This window comes from Theropithecus gelada, chromosome 1, assembly GCF_003255815.1.
Source record: "Theropithecus gelada isolate Dixy chromosome 1, Tgel_1.0, whole genome shotgun sequence".
Taxonomy (NCBI): domain Eukaryota; kingdom Metazoa; phylum Chordata; class Mammalia; order Primates; family Cercopithecidae; genus Theropithecus; species Theropithecus gelada.
In genome coordinates this window covers 78,353,070-78,372,025 of record NC_037668.1, presented here as the reverse complement: position 1 = coordinate 78,372,025, position 18,956 = coordinate 78,353,070, and the positions used below count along the sequence as shown (strand labels likewise).

Here is an 18,956-nt window from a genome sequence, read left to right as displayed (position 1 = left end):
TTGTACATACTCATAGAAGCCTAGAGGTTATGTGTGTGTATGTATTTATGTATACATCTGTGTGTGTATAAAAGTAAATTAAGGCAGTCTTTGATTCTTATTGTAAGAGACTATTATGTGTATTATTCTTTCTGTTTAAAAAATGTAACCGTGTAGCGACAGTCTTTTGTGGGTGCCTATTTTCGCTGCCTAATTTCACTTCAAAAAATAGCGCCATTTCTCATCCCTCAGATATGAATGCTTTAAATAGTCGCATATTTTTAGTAGAAAAAGAAGTCCCAGATTAGTTCATATTTCTAACTTATACCAGGTTTCCTTGTTTTATTGCAAACCAAAAATAATGCAAATAAACTATATTTGTTGAGCAAATCAAACTGAAGTTTAACACTGTTGTTTACTATGACTCGTTTGAGTGTAGGTGTCCTTTATGTTGTTGTTTTACAACAGTGTTTGCTTACAGGAGGCCCTAGCTCTTAGCCAGTATGTTTGAAACTGAACTACTGATATATTTTTGTTCTTTTTTTGCCAGTAGAACTGTTGGATATTCAAATCTCAAGGTTGCTGATTTGCCTCATATCTCTTCATTGTTTTCCACGTTGGTCCATTGGTGTGGGATATATGAGGTCTGTTTTCTTTCTGGGGAAAAGCCCTGGAGACTGTATACATTGAGGAGCAGACATTGTCTGTACAATGAATGGAGTAATGAGCTACTGTTGTTTATTCTTCTGTAATATAATTGGTTGAATTCAGACAATAGTGTAGCATCTGTTGTTATACTATGCAGGGAAATGTCAAAACAGAAAGCAAGCAGACAGGTGGATTAAAGGGAGAGAATGAGGGAAAACCAAGAAATATCACATTAAGTTTTGATTTAAAGTAGGTGAAAAGGAATAATCATGACAAAAATGATAGCACCAAAAACTGTCATATGTTGATCACTGTATTACGTATAGCATGAGGATCAATGCTCAGCATTTGTCACTGAGTGCTGACCAAGTGTCAGCATTTGCTAAGTGGCGTCAGGGACAGGGCCAAGATGGCCGATTAGAAGCAGAGGCTCCCATCAAAAAGAACCATAATTAGCGTGTGAATCCTGCATCAGCAACCAAAGTATTCAGATTCTCTCATCAGAACTGACTAGGCAGCTGGCGTTATCCACGGAGAGGAAGGAAGAGCAGTGTGGTGTGGCGGCCCACCTAAAAACATTCTGCATCTTACGGAAGGATGCTGTGAGGAAGATGTTATTGGCTCTGTTTCTATGAGGAAACTGAAATTCATAAAGACTGTGATTTGCCTAATTCCCAGGATTTGAATGCATGTCTGCCATACCCCAAAACCTATGTTTCTAACCATAACATTGCATTTAATTAAAAATTTTTAAACTGCACTGTCAGAAGTCAGAATACTGACTTTAAGGGGAAGTAGTTCCCAGGAAAGGGTATGCTTCTGAGATACTTGATCAGCATTCTGGTTTTACAGATATGTTGACTTTGAAACTTTATCAAGTTGTACACTTAAGATTTGTGTACTTTTTCATATGTGTGGTATTCTTTAATAAAAACTTTAAAACAATTACAAAATACATGACTTTGAACAGAAAGGATAAAGCTTTATTCAATACAACACTGACTCAAATTTTGAAAAAAGTTTCAAATATACTTATATAAAATATGCCTGAAAAATTAAGGAAGAGTATCTGGGCGATGAGAAAGTTTTGAAAATAAATAGTAGTGATGGTTGTACAACATTGTGAATTTATTTAATGCCACTGAATTGTACACTTAATGGTTAAAATATTTTAAAAATTAGTGGATATAAACAATCTTGGTGATGGCTATCTTAATGGTGAATCTACAGATTAGTTTTAATGTTTTTCTTTTAATCTATTTTTGCAATGAATTTATATTACTTTTGTAATTGGGAAAAATGTTTTATAATCTCAAAGATATGCTTGTAAAGAACCACCATTGTAGCTGGGCGCAGTGGTTCACACCTGTAATCCCAGCACTTTGGGAGGCCTAGGCAGATGCATCACTTGAGGTCAGGAGTTTGAGATCAGCCTGGCCAGCATGGCAAAACCCCATCGCTACTAAAAATACAAAAATTAGCCAGGTATGGTGGCACGCGCCTGTAATCCCAGCTACTCAGGAGGCTGAGGTGGGAGAATCGCTTGAACCTGGGAGATGGAGGTTGCAGAGAGCCGAGATAAACTCCAGCCTAGGTGACAGAGCGAGACTCCATCTCAAAAAAAAGAACCACCACTGTTAACTGAGAAATGGATGATCCCATTAACAGTTTAGAAAATGTATATAACTCTAATCCACAGAGGTTTATGCTTAAAAGCAACTCATGGTTTCCCTTTAAGGGACACATGTGGAAAATTAATCTGAACAGTTAATGCAAGGAGGAATCATACCTCAGAGAAAGGAGAAGTAAGATGTTTAATTCTTAGTTACTAAAAGTAGAGGCTATGAGATTCACATTCTTCTAGCATTTATTGAACACCTACTGTATGCCTATAATCATACTAAGCACTTTCACCTACATTATTTCAGTTAGCATGTCAGTTTATTCCTTCCCTTCCAAGGGCATATTGAGCATCTACTTTATACTATGCACTATATTTGGAATAAGAAGTAATACATGCTCCCATGCCATTATGGAGCTTGCAGGCTAGTAAGAAGGCCAGGCATTAAATAAATAACTATGGTACTATATAGTGAATGCTGTAATTGGCATATCAACTAGCATTTTATTTTGATATACACAGGTTAATCCATTCATTTGGTTACTAATATATGATAATGTTACTGAAATAGTTTAATAGTTGGAACTATTCAGCTGAAACTCATTGCTGTCACAGAACACCAATATCAGGTAAACTGCCACTCATGCTGTCAGAAAAAAGGGCAAAAGTGACTGAAAAAAAAGCAAAAATATATTTTTAACTGTATTTCTTATGTCTCCATTTCTGGACATCAATTTCCCCACATAAAAAATGAGAGTATTGGGCTGTTTGACAAATGCAGCCCCTTCCAGATCTGATGTTCTGTGTAGATCTCTTCCTTATAAGAAAAGCAACTGTCACTGAAGCCTATTATGTGTCAGATGCCATACTGAAAATTTTATATATATTGCCTATATAATTCCCACCTCTCTAATCCCCTATAAGGTAGGTGGTTATTCAGTGCCTCCAGAAGGAAAATAACCTCAGTCATAGGCGAGACTAGCTTTTTCTATACATTGCAGAAATTTTGAATGATTTGAAAAAAATACTTCAGTATTAGAGCCAACCAAATTCACCTGCATGACACAAATTACTTAATTTCTTATCCATACTTGTGTCTGAGCCAACTTTTTCTGTTGGTTATTTTAAACATTTTTTAACAGATAATTTGCATAGGTCAAAATAGGCATATATGCAGAAAACACCAGCTGTCACCTCTTCCACCTTGTTTCCCCTACCCTCTGTAGGTTACCATTTTTGTTTCTTTTTATTTGTGTAAGTATATTACCTCCAAAGAACCAGCTTATTTATTAGCTGACTAGTTTTATATTTCTTGTTTTCCTAAATTATTTATTTATACTTTTATTTTATTATCAGCTTTCCTTCCACTTATTTTATTGGGTTTTTTTTTCCACTAGTTTTAAATTTTTTTTTGTTCCCAGACACTGATAATTCACTAGCTTTTAAAATCTAATTCTTAATTCACTTATTTTTATTCTTTAATTTATAATGGCATGAGAATGTTAAGGCTATGAATTTCCTCAGAGCACTGCTTTAGATGAATTTCATGGATTCTAACATGAAGTCTTTCTCAGGGTTCTAGACAAAAAAGGTTTTAGTAATTTTTATAGATTCCAATGTTATTAGGGACCTCAGAGACCATCTCCTAATGGAATGTCAGAAATGCGAAACAATGTAATACTAAAACCTGGATTCAAGCCCATGCTAGCCATAAGGCCTTCCAGCAGTTTACTTCACCTGCTTAAGTCAAATGAAGGGTTTGGTCCATCTGTAGGTCCAGAAATCAGTGACAAAGATTTGGCCAAATCCCATAGCGAGTTAGTGGCAAAGCCAGAACTAGGACTGTGGTCTTCTTCTACCAATAAACCTGATATTTGAAGTTCTTTCCATGTTTTAAAACTTTTCTTTTATTGTGGCAAAATATATGTACACTGACTTGCCATTCTTAAGTATACAATTCAGTGGCATTAATTGTATTCACAGTATTATCCAACCACCACCACTATTTCCAAAATGTTTTCATCACCCTAAACAGAATTTCCCCATTCCATTTTGACATACACATAATAATCCAGTATTCTACAAACTCTGCAGTTACGTCTACTTGAAAAATGTATTTCTCATATAAATATATTTCTGTGTGTGTGTGTCTTTTCTGAATGCATCTAATAGCTTTAATTCATACCCTAGAAAGGTATCAATTGGGTATTTGATATGAATGTCTTTGATCACAAATATCTGAGCCCTTCAGTTAAAAAAAATGCTTTTTCTGTGTAGTTTCCTATATATTTAATAATATGTGTCATTAAGGTGGAATTTATGTTAATTACTTGCCTATTGGGCTAATATTAAGAAAATGAAAACTACGTGATTCTATTTTTCAAGCATTAGGCTTGGCTAATAAATGGGGCAGTGACTTTTCTATGAATTTCTAGAAAGCAGCAGCTTTTTCTCTGGTCTCTTCCTCCCCACTCTCCATAGTCCAGTCCTTCCCACATTTTAACACCTGGTTTTTGCTCTCCCTAGGCCATCCGGCTGTCCTTAGAGCAAGCCCTGCCTCCTGAGCCAAAGGAAGAAAATGCTGAGCCTGTGAGCAAACTGCGGATCCGGACCCCCAGTGGCGAGTTCTTGGAGCGGCGTTTCCTGGCCAGCAGCAAGCTCCAGATTGTCTTTGATTTTGTAGCTTCCAAAGGATTTCCATGGGATGAGTACAAGTTACTGAGCACCTTTCCTAGGAGAGATGTAAGTTCCCATACCTATCGCAGGAAGTATATCCCAGTGGGAGATGTGCCATCATTAAAGCTGAACAAAGTAGTTCAAGAAAAGTCCTATGGTGCAGGCAACTACCAGACATCCAGAAGTCCTTCTTTGTTCTGCACACCACTCTGTCCTTAGCCTTTGGAGAAAGTATGGCTTCCCAGGCCAGCAGACATGTGTACCCAGTAGCCTATGTAAGAAATTAGGTACAGATCTTCCTTCCTACCTGTTTTCCCTATTCCATCATTCCAGTCTTTGCCGAGGTCTCATCTGTATTCCTCAAATGAGATATATTCTGTAGACCTCAGAATATACCTGAGAATTGTAAGTTTAACAGCTTAACAGTTAGATATCAGGGTCAACGAATATAGGTTCACTAAGAATGACTCATGCAAAACAGAGAGTATTTTGTGATTTGATAGTCTTACTATACCCTGGGAGGTTACAGAGGGTGACCTGTATTCACTGTGTGCTTGCATTACAGCACAATATTTGATAGTCTCTCATAGTATTCTGGGGCAAAGTAAAGAGATATAGATGTGTTAGATTCATTGCTGATTAAATGGTTGCGTCCAAAAAATGTTAAACACCATTTCCTTGTAGGGAACCAAGAGGCTGTATTTAATCTTTTATTACTTACCATATTTATTAGCAACCTACATGAAGACTTTATCAGATTTATAGGTTATGAAAAATAAGATTCAAGAAAATCTTAAAATACTGAAACTTACACAAAATGAAGCTGCAGAAATTTTACAGAAACGTGTAGAAATAGATTCCTTTAGTAGAGGTTATGGTTGAATTAAGCTGAATACACATTAATAACATGTTGTGGCTGCCAACAAAAAAGCTAGCTCCTGTTTTAGAGGTGTAATCCCAACCAGAGGTTAACTTAATGGTCCTGTTTAACTCTGCACTAAGATAAACTACCCCTGGGTAATGGGTGCACCAAAATCTCACAGATCACCACTAAAGAACTTACTCATGTAACAAAATACCACCTGTTCCCCAAAAACCTATGGAAATAAAAAATTTTAAAAAAAAAAAACTACCCCTGAAATAGTCTTTAGGCTTCACGCTGAAAAACGAAGCCTGAAGAAATAGGAGCAGGGCTGGTAGGAAGGTGAGGGAGCTGCAAATCGTGTCATTTAAGGAACATTACCTCTAAAGAAGGAAGGACCATGGGAGATGTGATTGTTGTCTTCAGCTACTTGAAGGCATGCCTTGTAAAAGAGGGATCTGATTTTTTGAGGCTCCAGGGGCAGAACTGGGACCAATGAGTTGAAAGTTACATGAGACAAAATTTGGCATAGTGTAACAAAGCATTTTATAAGAAAGGAATATGTTGTGTCGTGAAGTGTTAATTTTCCTATCATTGGAGATTACCAAGTACTACTCTTTTCAGGAATAACAGATATATATGGAGAGGGATTCATCCCTGGTATTCCTGCTTGATATGGGATGGGACTTAGACTTCCTTAGCTCTAAAATATACAGTAAATCTTCTGTGATTCCATTATGATCTAGGCATAGTAACCTAGCATACAAAAACCAAGAATTTCATTAAGGCACATCTGAGTCTCTCACATTGGCTGTCAGGTTTACAGGATAGAGAGAGAAACTAGTAATATCCCCTCTGGGTGGAATGAGGATCTTGCCACTTATTTCTAAGCCCAGGAGACTGTAGTGGAACCCAGGTGCTGACTATTGTTCCTTTTTTCACTGGTCCTGCCTCCTGCTCCAAGGTCATTCCCTTTATTTGTATATAAGGCACACAAACATGCACAAGGGAACACAGGCCTGCATATGTTCTTACCACACAGCCAAGTATGAAAACTACCTTAACTTCTGTCACTGAAGTTGAACTCTCAGTGTGTGAACATTTAACAAAGAACCAATATCAAAGGGTTCAAGATCAGCCTGGTTCTCATACTTTATGTTCTGTAATGAAAATCTCACCTCAGAGAACTTAAAAAACTTAGGAGCTAAGTTTGCCCTTCCCAACCCTTAGTTTTAAGTCACTCCCTTTCTGAATGGGTCTCGTCTTTAAAAATGGAAGTACTGGAAGAAATAGACTTTCTGCATTTTAAAATTAAACTTTTTCTTTCAAATTAATTTTTAAAGCTTATTACTGACAGGGATGGGGTGAAAATATCTTAAAAGGAGCTAGGCTGTTTGATCACTTTTAAGAACCTCTTTCCACGGGGTGAAACTCTGAACTGTGGAAAGTTGCTGTTGAAAGGAAACTGGGGAGATGTGATGTGAAATGCAGAGTGTTCTTGGGCCTGTGACTATCTCCCTGCAGTTGCCAGCATAGTGCTTCATACATAAGCATCAGTAACTGTTGTTGAATGTTAATAAGCTCGGACTCCCCTAATCTCTGGTTCCAGAATGAACAGAGAGGCTGGTCCAAATGAGAACAGATGCTCTAGGCCCACCCAGATTCCAGACTTAAACTAAGAAAGCCCACCCAAGACTCTTTAGGCCTCCTAGAGCCAGGGGTGGGGTGAGAGTTAAAGGCCCTTCATTCTTCTCTGAATTCTCTTTCAAGTCAAATGACTAGTGTTTTTGCAAGGCTATTCTGTAACAGCCATCTGTGTGTCCTAGGATTAGGATCTAATTTGTAAAAGTCATCTTAAATTACAGCCAAACTAAAGACTGTTAAAAAGCGCATCTTAAGGCCTTGCCTTTTTAATAACAAATAATATAAGCCTTAACTCTAGGAGTCTTAATTGTGTCTTCAGCCTTTTCTCCACAAAGCAGAGACTGGTTTCTCAGCAGAGGAACCAGTTAAGTGTTCTTCTGTACCTCCCATGCCTGCCACCCGCCCCCAACCAAAACAATACTTCATGTTAAGATTTCTCAGCTATCTAACCATTTAGTAAATGTCTGCTGAGCATACTTCCCTGAACTGAACACTGTAGGACAACCAAAATAGCCGCAGACATAGGCCTTCCCCAGAAATGCTGATTCAAGTTGTGGAAGCAATGAGTTACTTGGTTTTGGGGGTGTGTGTGTGTGTGTGTGTGTGTGTGTGTGTGTATGTTTTCCCCAATTTTGCTAATAACAGTTACCAAGAGAAGAAGTAGTATTTATTTCCAGAGCTCTACCTCTTGGACATGTTAGAGCCGTGTGAACATCAGTGGTCCATTTGCCTTACTTGGGCATTGCCTTGGAAATGAGGTAGTTGAGTCCTAAAAGCTGTATAATGATATTCACCCTACTACTCCTCCTATAGGCCAACTCCTGTCTCTGAGTTAGAGTAAGGGACTGCTGCCAGCTCCCCCAGCTCCCCTCCAGACCTACAGTAGCCCAGACATAGGCCCTTCCCAGAAAAGCTGATTATCACTCATGCCACTTGGTAAGAGGTTGTCAGTATCCCCCAGCCTTCCTCTTCTGTGCCACTTCCTTATCTTCCCTTTTCTCTCCTCCTTCCTTTTCTACCCCTTCCCTTTTTTCCAATCCTATTTTACCTGTTTTATCTTCTCCCCCATCTTTCCATTCTTCCCTTCTCCTTATTTCTTTATCCCACAACTCTTCTTTCTGCCTCCTCTTTTTCTATTTTTTGCCTACCCATATCCACATCCCTCAGAGGAGCTCTATCTACGATTGGAAAGTGAGATCTTTCAATTTATAAAATGACTGGAAAGCACTAGGAAAGGAGGATGAAGAATGGCAAGTGAGCTCTAAGAGTCCACTGATAGCCCATGTGTCTTGCCACTGATATAATCACACAGCCCCCGTTCTAGCCTAGAGAACATGCCTTTTTCTAGATCTATAGATATGAATCCCCAAACAGACAGACATGCATTCAGGAATAAACTGTTTTCTTATATATCTACAACAAAGTAATGAGGGAATTTATATTTTGCCCCAGCTTTCTAGGTTTTTTTCTCTGTAACTGTAACTCGTAATTTTTGTTTCTCCCTCTAAGACTTAAATGAACAGGAGAATGAGTGTAAACAAGCTCCAGCAGCGTTTTTCTAGAGTAGACCTTCAGTAAGGTTTTGTTTAAATGTACTGGGGGAAAAGCCTTTCAAATTTGGGGTATACAAATTCCTTTCTCTGTCACCCATCCACTTTTATTATGGTAAGCACCAAGCTAAACACTACAAACACAGTGAAGAAAAATAATGGCATAGATCTAACCCTTGTAGAATTTACAGCCTGAATCCAGAAGCTACAGCTAGATGAAGTTTGACTTGACTTCATCCGTAACACGTGGATACTATTTGCCACCATAAGGAGATAGAAGAAATTTAATTCGCATTTAATTCATGTATTTGTTCTCTCATTATAGCAAAACATTTGCTGTGCAACCTCTCTGTTTCAGCCTTCATACCAGATGCTGGTGATACAGAAATTTAAAAAAAATTGTTGCTGACCTTGAAGAGTTCACATTATAGTAAAAACACACATCTAAAGCAAATTGCATTACAAATTACACCCACAGTTAGAAGGATAAGTAATTTCAGCCAGCAGTGATAAGGGAAAGTATTACAAAGGAAGTGAATTTTACCTGATCCTTGCACAGAGAGATGTTCAGTGAGTGGAAGCAGAATAGCAAAGTCAGAAGTAAATGTTTCAGTCGTAGTTAGTCTTGCATGTGCATCCCACTCCATCATACTGAACACTGGACAACTTACTTGACCCTGCCGAACTTCCAGTTCTTCATCTTTGAAAGAGAAATGATAATATCTGAGATGGTCATGGTAAGAGTTATATAAAGTGAATATAAATTACTATATTCATAGCACATAAAACAGTATCTGCTGTAATAATCCTAAATAGAGAGAGGCAGAAGAGGTGGGAAGGGCTTACAGTTAAAGAAAACGTGGCAGCAGTGAATTCTTTCTCTAGAACAGTGATGGATATCAAATTTGAGTTACAAGTATCTGGCTGTAACCCAGGTTTAAGAATATATCATTGAAATCTTGCAAATATCTGATATTTGCAAAGGATCTCAGAGATATGAAGGCCAATGCTGCCACATTACTGGTGGGAGAATGAAAGCCTAGTAAAATTAAGCACTTAAGTCACTTGAACAATTATAAAAACAGAGCTGATGGTGACATCCAAGTTTTCTTATGATCATTGCTTTTTGAGATTATTGAGTCCTTTTAAAAAACTTAATAAATTATAGAGTTCCACTTTAAAATTAGAGTCATAGAACTAGAAATATCAACAATAGAGACCACCTAATAAATGCAATAAATTACAGCTGCAAGCACCAGTATTTTAAAATATTTTGTACTTCAACAACCTTCATATGGTAATACCTCTAATATTGCAGTTGGATTGATTTTCAATTTATATTAGACTTTTATTTTTTTAAAAAACAAGAGCCAGAAGAAAAAACTTTAATGCCATTGAACGACTGTATCTTAAAAGCTTTGTTCTCAAAATAAACCAAGATGAAGCATCTGATGTTAAAGGTCCTACTGCTGAGCTTGTTCCATTCCCCTCAGGTATTTTATATCACTATATCTGGTTATTTGGAAATGTTCAGTATCCCTAAATAATCAAGATTCAGATAAAAAGAACTATGATCGTGTAATGGAGCACATTAGTATCTAGACGATTGCAATATTAATTTTGTCTCTAAACTTCTCTCAAATCTGTTCTTTTCTTCTCTTTCCCTCTATACCACTGCCCAAGTCGTCATAGCCCAAGTTAAACCTATGGCTTCCTAATTCATCTCCCTGCCTCCAGTTTTGCCTCCCCACATCTATCCTCCCCACTGTCTCTTGAGTTATTTTTTTAAACGACTTTGATGATCTCTCTCTCTCTCCTGCTTAAAAGCCTCCAGTGGTTCTAATGGCCTACAGAAAAAGTCCAAACTCCTTACCATGGCATACAAAATCTTCAAAGTTTCACACCATTTCCTTTTCCTGCTCAGTTCTCACTTCTTCTGATTACCTCCTCGCCACATGCATCTCACCATTAAACCACAATAAACTGCTTGACTGAAAGAAACAAGAGACCTCACTAAGGTACAAAATACATTTACAGAATTATCCCACTCCTCTTCTGTCAGCTTTGGGAGATACCAAGACAGGTGTGGTGTTAGTATCATTCAGCAATGGTGAATATGAGGTCTTGAGGTGAAGTTACTTGCTTGAGAGTGTACATTCAGTTAATTAATGACCACTGAGGACTGCAGCCCAGGCCTCTTGATTGCCTTATTTTCAGAAGTTATGTTGTGAAGAAAAATGATCCTGGATTATTCGACAGGACTCCTGAATTTTTAGGTAGAAGTCATTTGGTAAAAACTGTTTACAAAATATTTACAACATTCAAAAAAAAGTAAACAGCAAAAGATTTGAGAGACTAATACAGGTGCTGCTTAAATAGGTCTGTATATGAAACTCTAATCTGACACAACAGCAACCTAATTAAAGGGAAAAATACTAGCAAGGGCAGTTTATATTTCTTTAGGTTATTCATTTTGTTTAAGAAATTCATTTTCTAAATTGTAAGTTTTAAATTTTTTAAATTTTAATTGTTGGCCGAGTGCTCACGCCTGTAATCCCAACACTTTGGAAGGCTGAGGCAGGCGGATCACTTGAGGTCAGGAGTTCAAGACCAGCCTGGCCAACGTGGTGAAACCCTGCCTCTACTAAAAAATACAAAACTTAGGCCAGGCATGGTGGCTCACACCTGTAATCCCAGCACTTTGGGAAGCCAAGGCAGGTGGATCACGAGGTCAGGAGTTCAAGACCAGCCTGGGCAAGATGGTGAAATCTCGTCTCTACTAAAAATACAAAAAATTAGCCGGGCACGGTGGCAGGTGCCTGTAATCCCAGCTATTCAGGAGGCTGAGGCAGGAGAATCGCTTGAACTCGGAGGGTAAAGGTTGCAGTGAGCTGAGATCGCACCACTGCACTTCAGCCTGGTGAGAGAGTGAGACCTTGTCTCAAATAGAAAAAAAAGAAAAATATTTTCAATGTGTAAATAAAGCTCGGCGTTACATATTTTGAAAGATTTTATCATCTCTGATTTCTTCATTTCACCTTGTAATTCCTATTTCTGGGTCACTGCTAGATGCTGGTAAAATATATGCTTAGTTGTATTCCACACCCTGTTTATCCAATACAGTTTTATTTTGCCAGCCTCTCTGCTTAGTGCCAAGGAATAAGGCATGGTGCCACATTTAAGAACATTTCAGCCTCTCATACAAACAGTCCTCATACTGCAGTTCATGCAGTGGATCCAAAGAATAGTCAAGCAAAAGGGGCAATAGATCCCTGCTGGCATGGGTAACCAAGAGAGGTTGTAAAAAAGAGATAGCAGTTGAACAAAACTGAGGTAGATAGGATTTTTTGGTAGGTTGCTAAGAGGAAAACATTCTCCAGCAGCGAGGACAGCTTGAGGTAAAAGGGCTAATGTTGAAAAGCACAAAGCCATGACCAGACTGGCTGAAATGAGGGGGCTTTGTCTAACAAAGTCCTGAGAAAAGGCTGAAGGAGGTTTGGGGATAGGATATATAAAACCTGGAATACCAGGAGAAGGAGCTTGGCTTTATTCCAGGTAAAATTTATTGAGTAACAGAATGATATAGTCATCCATTATTATCATCACAGTAAGAATAATAACACATACATTATTCCATACTTTACAGATTTACATTACCTGGCACACAGCAGATGCTCAATACATGTCAGTCCTTTGATCTCTTTCTACTGGCATTATCTAATTGCTCTCATCTAGTCTTGTGGCAATAAACGTAATATACACAGTTACAACTCACAAATATATATATCTAGTCTAAATTCTCTCTCCAACTCCAAACATTTCTACATACAGCTGTCTACTCAGTATCTCCACTTTGCATCCAGTAGGCGTCTCACATGAAACATAGTCAAAACTGAATTCCTGATTCCTACTCTCCCCCAAAACCTGCTCCTCCCATAGTCTTCCTTATCTGATTAAATGGCAGCTTCATTCTTTTTGTTCAGGCAAGAAACCTCAAGAGTTATCCTTGACTCTTCTTTCTCTCCTTTCTCCATCCAACTCATAGCAAAATCTGTTGGTTTTACTTTCAAAGTATACCCAGAATCTACTTCTCAGTACCTCTACAACTGAACCCTAGCCCAAGCCACTATAATCTGTTATCCAAATTATTATAATGATGTCCTACTGGCCTCTGCTTCCATCTGTGATTCCCTTCAATCTTGTTTTCAAAAAAGACAATGATATTTTTTTAATAAGGCAAATTATGTCACTTCTCTTTTCGAACCCTGTAATAGCTCCCCATCAGTTCAGAATGAAAGGCCTTTATTGATCTAACTTGCTGGCATTTCTCTGACCCCTCTCCCACTCAGTCATTTCCATTTACCTTGGCATCTTTGCTGTTTGTACAACACCATGAAACATGTTCCTACTTCAGGGCCTTGCATTTGCACTTTCTTCTACTGAAATAGTCTTCCTCTAGATAGTGCTTATGCCCTCACTTCCTTCAGGTATCTGCTCAAATACTGCCTTTTTTGAGGCTTTTGCTGACCAACCCGTATAAGGTAATAGTCTTCCTTCCCTCCCCTCTCTGCCCTACCTTCCCCACCCTGCCAGACTGACAACCCCTATTTCTCTTATCCTGCTCTCTTTTTCTCCACTGAACTGTTCACTCTCTGACATAATAGGTATATAGTTGTTTATTGTCTCCCTGCTACTAGAATAAAAGCTCTTAGAGGGCAAGAACTTTATTTGTTAACTAATCCTGGCACCTAGGTCAGTACCTGAAACCTAACTGATGCTCAGTAAATACCTGCTGAATGAATGAATGAATGAATGAATGATGCAAATGAACAAACAGCCTGTGAAATAATAATAATGCTGTCTTCTATTTATTGAGTTCCCCTTATATGTTCCCATTATATGTTAAAGTGCTAGGCACTTTACAGGTATCATGTAATTGAGTTCTTACAACAACCCTATGAGATTGGGGTATCCTTACTTTATGGTTAAGAAATCAAAAGCTCAAAGAAGCAGATTTCAAACTCATGTCCAAAACCTTTTATACCAGACAGATATTATCTCCATTTTATAGCTTCAAAACTGAAACTGTAAATTAAGTGTTTTAACCAAGATCACATAGCTAAGCAGTGGCAGAGCTGGCACTTAAATGTGACCGTAGTGATTCTTTCTGTTATATCTCACTAGTAACCTGGAAAGATGAATTGACAATGGAATAAAGACTGAAGCCATAAGAATAATTAAGGATGTTGTAGTCTTTAAAATGAGATGATAGAAATACCACCAGGCAGGGGAAGATTGGAGAGATGGTTAGATGTAAAGGTTACCAATGCCTAGACTAAGTATTTGGTAAATGGCCCATAGATTCTCCTGTCCTCTCTATACTTGGAGTCAGACAGATCTTTGTTCTAATACTGGCACTTCCACCTATTAGCTGAGGTGCTCTGAGTACATCATTTCTCTTTTCTGTATTTCAGCTACTTCATCTTTCAAGTGAGGATAATGTCATGTGTCCTCACAGATAAATTGTGATGATAAGATCAAAAGTGATAATGAAAATACTTGGTAACTGGCAGAGGGCCATGCCGTTTGAGTTGGTAATGGCTAAACTTCTTTAATCCATGTCCCAAAAGTCACTACTTTTGACCTGTCTCTAGCCTTTTAAAAAATAAGTTTTTAGACACATTCTTCATTCTTAATATGACAGTGACTTGCACTTTGCCAGTTGCATTATAACAGACTCTTCCTTGGAAGAAAATCCACTGTTTATTGCAGTCCCCTTAGTAAAATGCAGTAAAAATGTGTTCTGAGCCTTGGCAATCATGACAGGGAGACAGCATGATGATATAATACAAAGAACCAACTATTAGGGGGGCCTTGGGCAAGTCACATAACCACACTAAACTGGTTCTTTTACCTGTAAAAGGCAGATAATAATAACCACCTTTGTGCTGGTTGTAAGAATCAAGTGAAGGCCAGGTGCAGTGGCTCATGCCTATAATCTCAACTCTTTTGGAGGCCAAGGCAAGAGGATCACTTGGCCCCAGGAGTTCAAGACCAGCCTGGACAACACAGAGAGGCCGCCCCATCTCTATAAAAAATGAAAATTTAAAAATAAAGAATTAAGTGAGGTAATGTGAGGACACAGACATGGCACATGGTGCATTCAAGACATGTGAAGCCTTAAGATGTGTAGACCTTGTGCTGGGAAAGAATAGCACAGCTCACCAACTAGACATACCCCTGGGTGTATAGGATGACACCACACCATCTCACTTTCACTCCTACTTTCCTCTAAGGAAGCATATTCTCTCTTCTCTCCACATTACTTTTTTCCACAAAGCAAAATCCTTTCAGCTAGGGTTACATGGAAATGTGATCAAACATCCAAGAAGTTTTCAGTGACTTTTGTTGGTAGAATTTTCTGCCTAGTTTTAAGAACATTTGGGCCTGAGCCTTCCAAGAGGTGGTGGATCTCCGATGTGAAAGTTTTCTTTGAAATTTTTATGGCTGATTTCAGGACCTCTTCAGTTTTTACAGCCTTTTCCAGCTTTCAGTCAGAGGAATTAACAATTATTAATGTTCTGTTCCATGCCAGACCTTGTGCAGACATTTCAGAAAGTATTCTCTCATTTAATTTTCATTCAACCCTAAAGCATAGATAGTAGTCCTATTTTACAGGTTAGACAACTGGGCTTAAGAGATGTTAAGTGATATTTCCAGCACCACACACATAGTAACAGATATAATTGGGATTCTAACCTCCAAAGTCTATGCTCTTTACCCTAAACAAAACATTTTCATATAATGTGTTGGGGGTCCCCCAAGACTATCTCTAAGTTCAGTGATTTCCTAGGAAGACTCACAGGACTCAGCGTATAATCACACTTGTGGTTATGAGTTGTTACAGCAAAAGGTTACAAAGCAAAACCATCAAAGAGAAAAGGTACATAGGCAAAGTCTAGGGGAATCCAGGCACAACCTTCCAAGGGTCCTCTCTCAATGGAATCATAGAGGACATGCTTAATTACCCCCAGCAATGATTTGAGACAACACATGTGAAATGTTGCCAACCAAGGAAGCTTATAGGGACTCTGTGCCCAGGGTTTTTATTGGGGGCTGACCACATAGGTATACTCTGCCAGACATATACCAAAATGCCAGACTCTCAGAAGGAAAGCAAGTGTTCCTCATAAACTATATTGTTTGCACAAACAGTTTACGCATAATGAGCCACTCTTATCAGTTCTGGGAATAATGGTAACCCTTCTCAAACCCAGGTTTCTAGTTGCCAACCTTGTAAGCAGGCCTTTCAAACACTAGCAGTCCTGCTGTGTTAACCCTTCTCTGAACGTATAACTTTGTTTTCTAAGATATTTATGTCTCAAATTCACTTCTGGAGTTTACTGCTAGATATGTAAGGGGACCTCTGTAAACAGGGAAACTTCCCACCTTCTCTTGGAACATAACTTAGTCCTGTAGCAAAGGGTATAAAAGTAGTCTCAGAAGAATCCTAACAAGCACCAATCAACCTGTATTTTCAAAGGAGATTTTCAAGACATCATGAGGGACAATCCTTAGAAATAGCCATCACCTAGTTTGTAGAGTATCAGCGTGTTCAATGCAGATTTGCCCCAAATTCTATAATGGTCTGCTCTGAACCCCTATTGTTGTCCTTGAGCCTACAGCCACTTTCCCTGCCTAGGGAGAATACTTTCTTCAAATTGGCTACTTTGAAAAGGGGAGGAGTTGTTGATATTTATTTTTCTTGCTTGCCACTATAAACAAATGTAGATCAACACTGTAAGGATGATTTATTTAATACTACCTCTCCTCAGTCACATTGCATAGGCACTGTAGACTGAAACAAGAAAACACACAAGTTGTGGAGTCAAATGGATCAACTCTTCACTGAGTGATCTTAGGTTACTTAATTTCTTGGTAAAATGGAAGTAGCAATACGTACTTCAAAGGCATGTAGTGAGCATTTAAAAATCTATATAAAATGTTTCATTCATATATATGTCATTTCCTAGGAAGATTCATAGGACTCAGCATATAATCATGCTCAGGACTATGAGTTCCTAGAGCAAAAGGATACAAAGCAAAATCAGCAAGGAGAAAAGGTACATGAGCAAAGTCCAGGAGAAACCAGGCACAACCTCCCAAGGTTTTTTATATATGTGTGTGTGTGTATATATAATATTAATAATTATTATATTTATATATAATACATTATATTATTTTACATATAATAATATTTTATATTATTTTATATATAATATACATTACATTATTATATATAAATATAATGTGTATATATAATTTATATAAAATATATAATATATAAAATTAATACAGGGTAAGAATCTAATAGTGTAGCTGGTGTGATGGTAATGGTGATTATTTTTCTCTGCAACCCCATTCCCTCCTTCCTCTTTTTTTTTCAGTGTTTTGGTTTCAAGAAGACAAAGAATCTTTGTCCAATGTTAACTGTTTGGAAACTACCAGTTTTCAAGTAAAGATATCAAACAATGTGCCCTACATGCCTAATAACGAAAGATTGAGAATGGTGTTCAATTAGAAATATCTAGAGTTTAACATTTGTCTTCTGTTTTACCAAACCAGCAGATTTCTTTCATAAGTGAAAATATTCCTGAATTAGTTTATGGTGTTTTTCCTAGTGTGAGAGACAGGTGTATTTCCTCATAGAGATTTTTTACCTCGTTTATGTCAGGGCCCTCTGGGAATTGCTCTGTATAAGTTCATTTAGGGCAGTAGCTATACTGTCTTATTTGCCTTTGTACCCCCAGTTCCTGGCACAGGACTTACACAGGCCTAGCACAGAGTAGAGGCTCGCTGAGTTGTGGGTAGGTGGATGGATAGAGAGATGAAGAATGACAGGTATACACTTTGAAGGGTGTGATGATAATTACAACACAGTCTTGTCTATAAAGGCCAACCAAGTCTGGCAGGGCAGATACAATATGAGAAGATCATCCTGGCAGACTTGTGGCACATACTGCCAAGCTAGATACAACATGAAAAATACCCAGATTTGGCTGAACAAAAAGTCCTCTATCAGCGGTGCAGACTATAATAATATACCTGAGGTTAAGAAATTACAGTATTATTCTATAGGCTGTGGGGAGCTAATGGTTTTAGAACTGGGAAATACAGTTGATTCCCATTACTCACAGTAGTTGTATTGTATAATGTTGCCACAAACTCTGAATTGGTGGATACTCAACTACTGTTCCTAGGGGAAATACCACTCAATACATAATTTTGTTATGTATGTTATGTGTGTTTCTGTTTAGAGACACTTTACTTAGGTCAGGTGCTGTGGCTCACACCAGTAAATCCCAGCACTTTGGAAGGCCAAGACAGAAGGATGACTTGAGCCCAGGAATTTGAGACCAGCCTGGGCAACATAACGAGACCCTTTCTCTACACACACATGCACGCACACACACACACAAATAGTTAGCTGGGCATGGTGGTGCATCCCATAGTTCCAGATACTTGAGAGTAAGGTGGGAGGATCACTTGAGTCTGGGAGGTTGAGGCTACAGTAAGCTATGATCACACCACTACACTCCAGCCTGGGCTGGAGAGCCAGACCCTGCCTCAAAAAAAGAAAGAAAATGTGCGTATACACACACACACACACACACATATATATGTAAAGACACATTAATACATACTGTTGGTTCATTAACATTGAATTTCATAGCTAATAGTCCTAAAAACTCGTGCCTGAATGAAGCTTATCTAACACACGTATTTTCTCCACAAGGCACATCACAGCCCTCCTTCAGTTAGGAACACCAGACAGCACTTCAGCACTATGATTGGGAACCATTTTAAACAGCAAAATCACTAACAAAAAGCACACAAATGGAAAAACATGACACTAATATACTGCAAAAAAAAGACATTTTGAAAACAGAAAGAGAGGAATGGGCATTTGCCAAGC

General features: G+C 38.2%; 1 protein-coding gene across 1 annotated transcript in view; it reads left to right on the top strand.

Moving 5' to 3' along the window:
- The window catches only part of FAF1 (Fas associated factor 1), a 506,936-nt gene that overhangs the window by 469,342 nt on the left and 18,638 nt on the right, over nt 1–18,956 (top strand). The window contains exon 18 of the mRNA XM_025388444.1: nt 4,775–4,990. Within this exon, the coding sequence (XP_025244229.1) occupies nt 4,775–4,990 (216 nt within the window). The remainder of the gene's footprint in view (nt 1–4,774; nt 4,991–18,956) is intronic.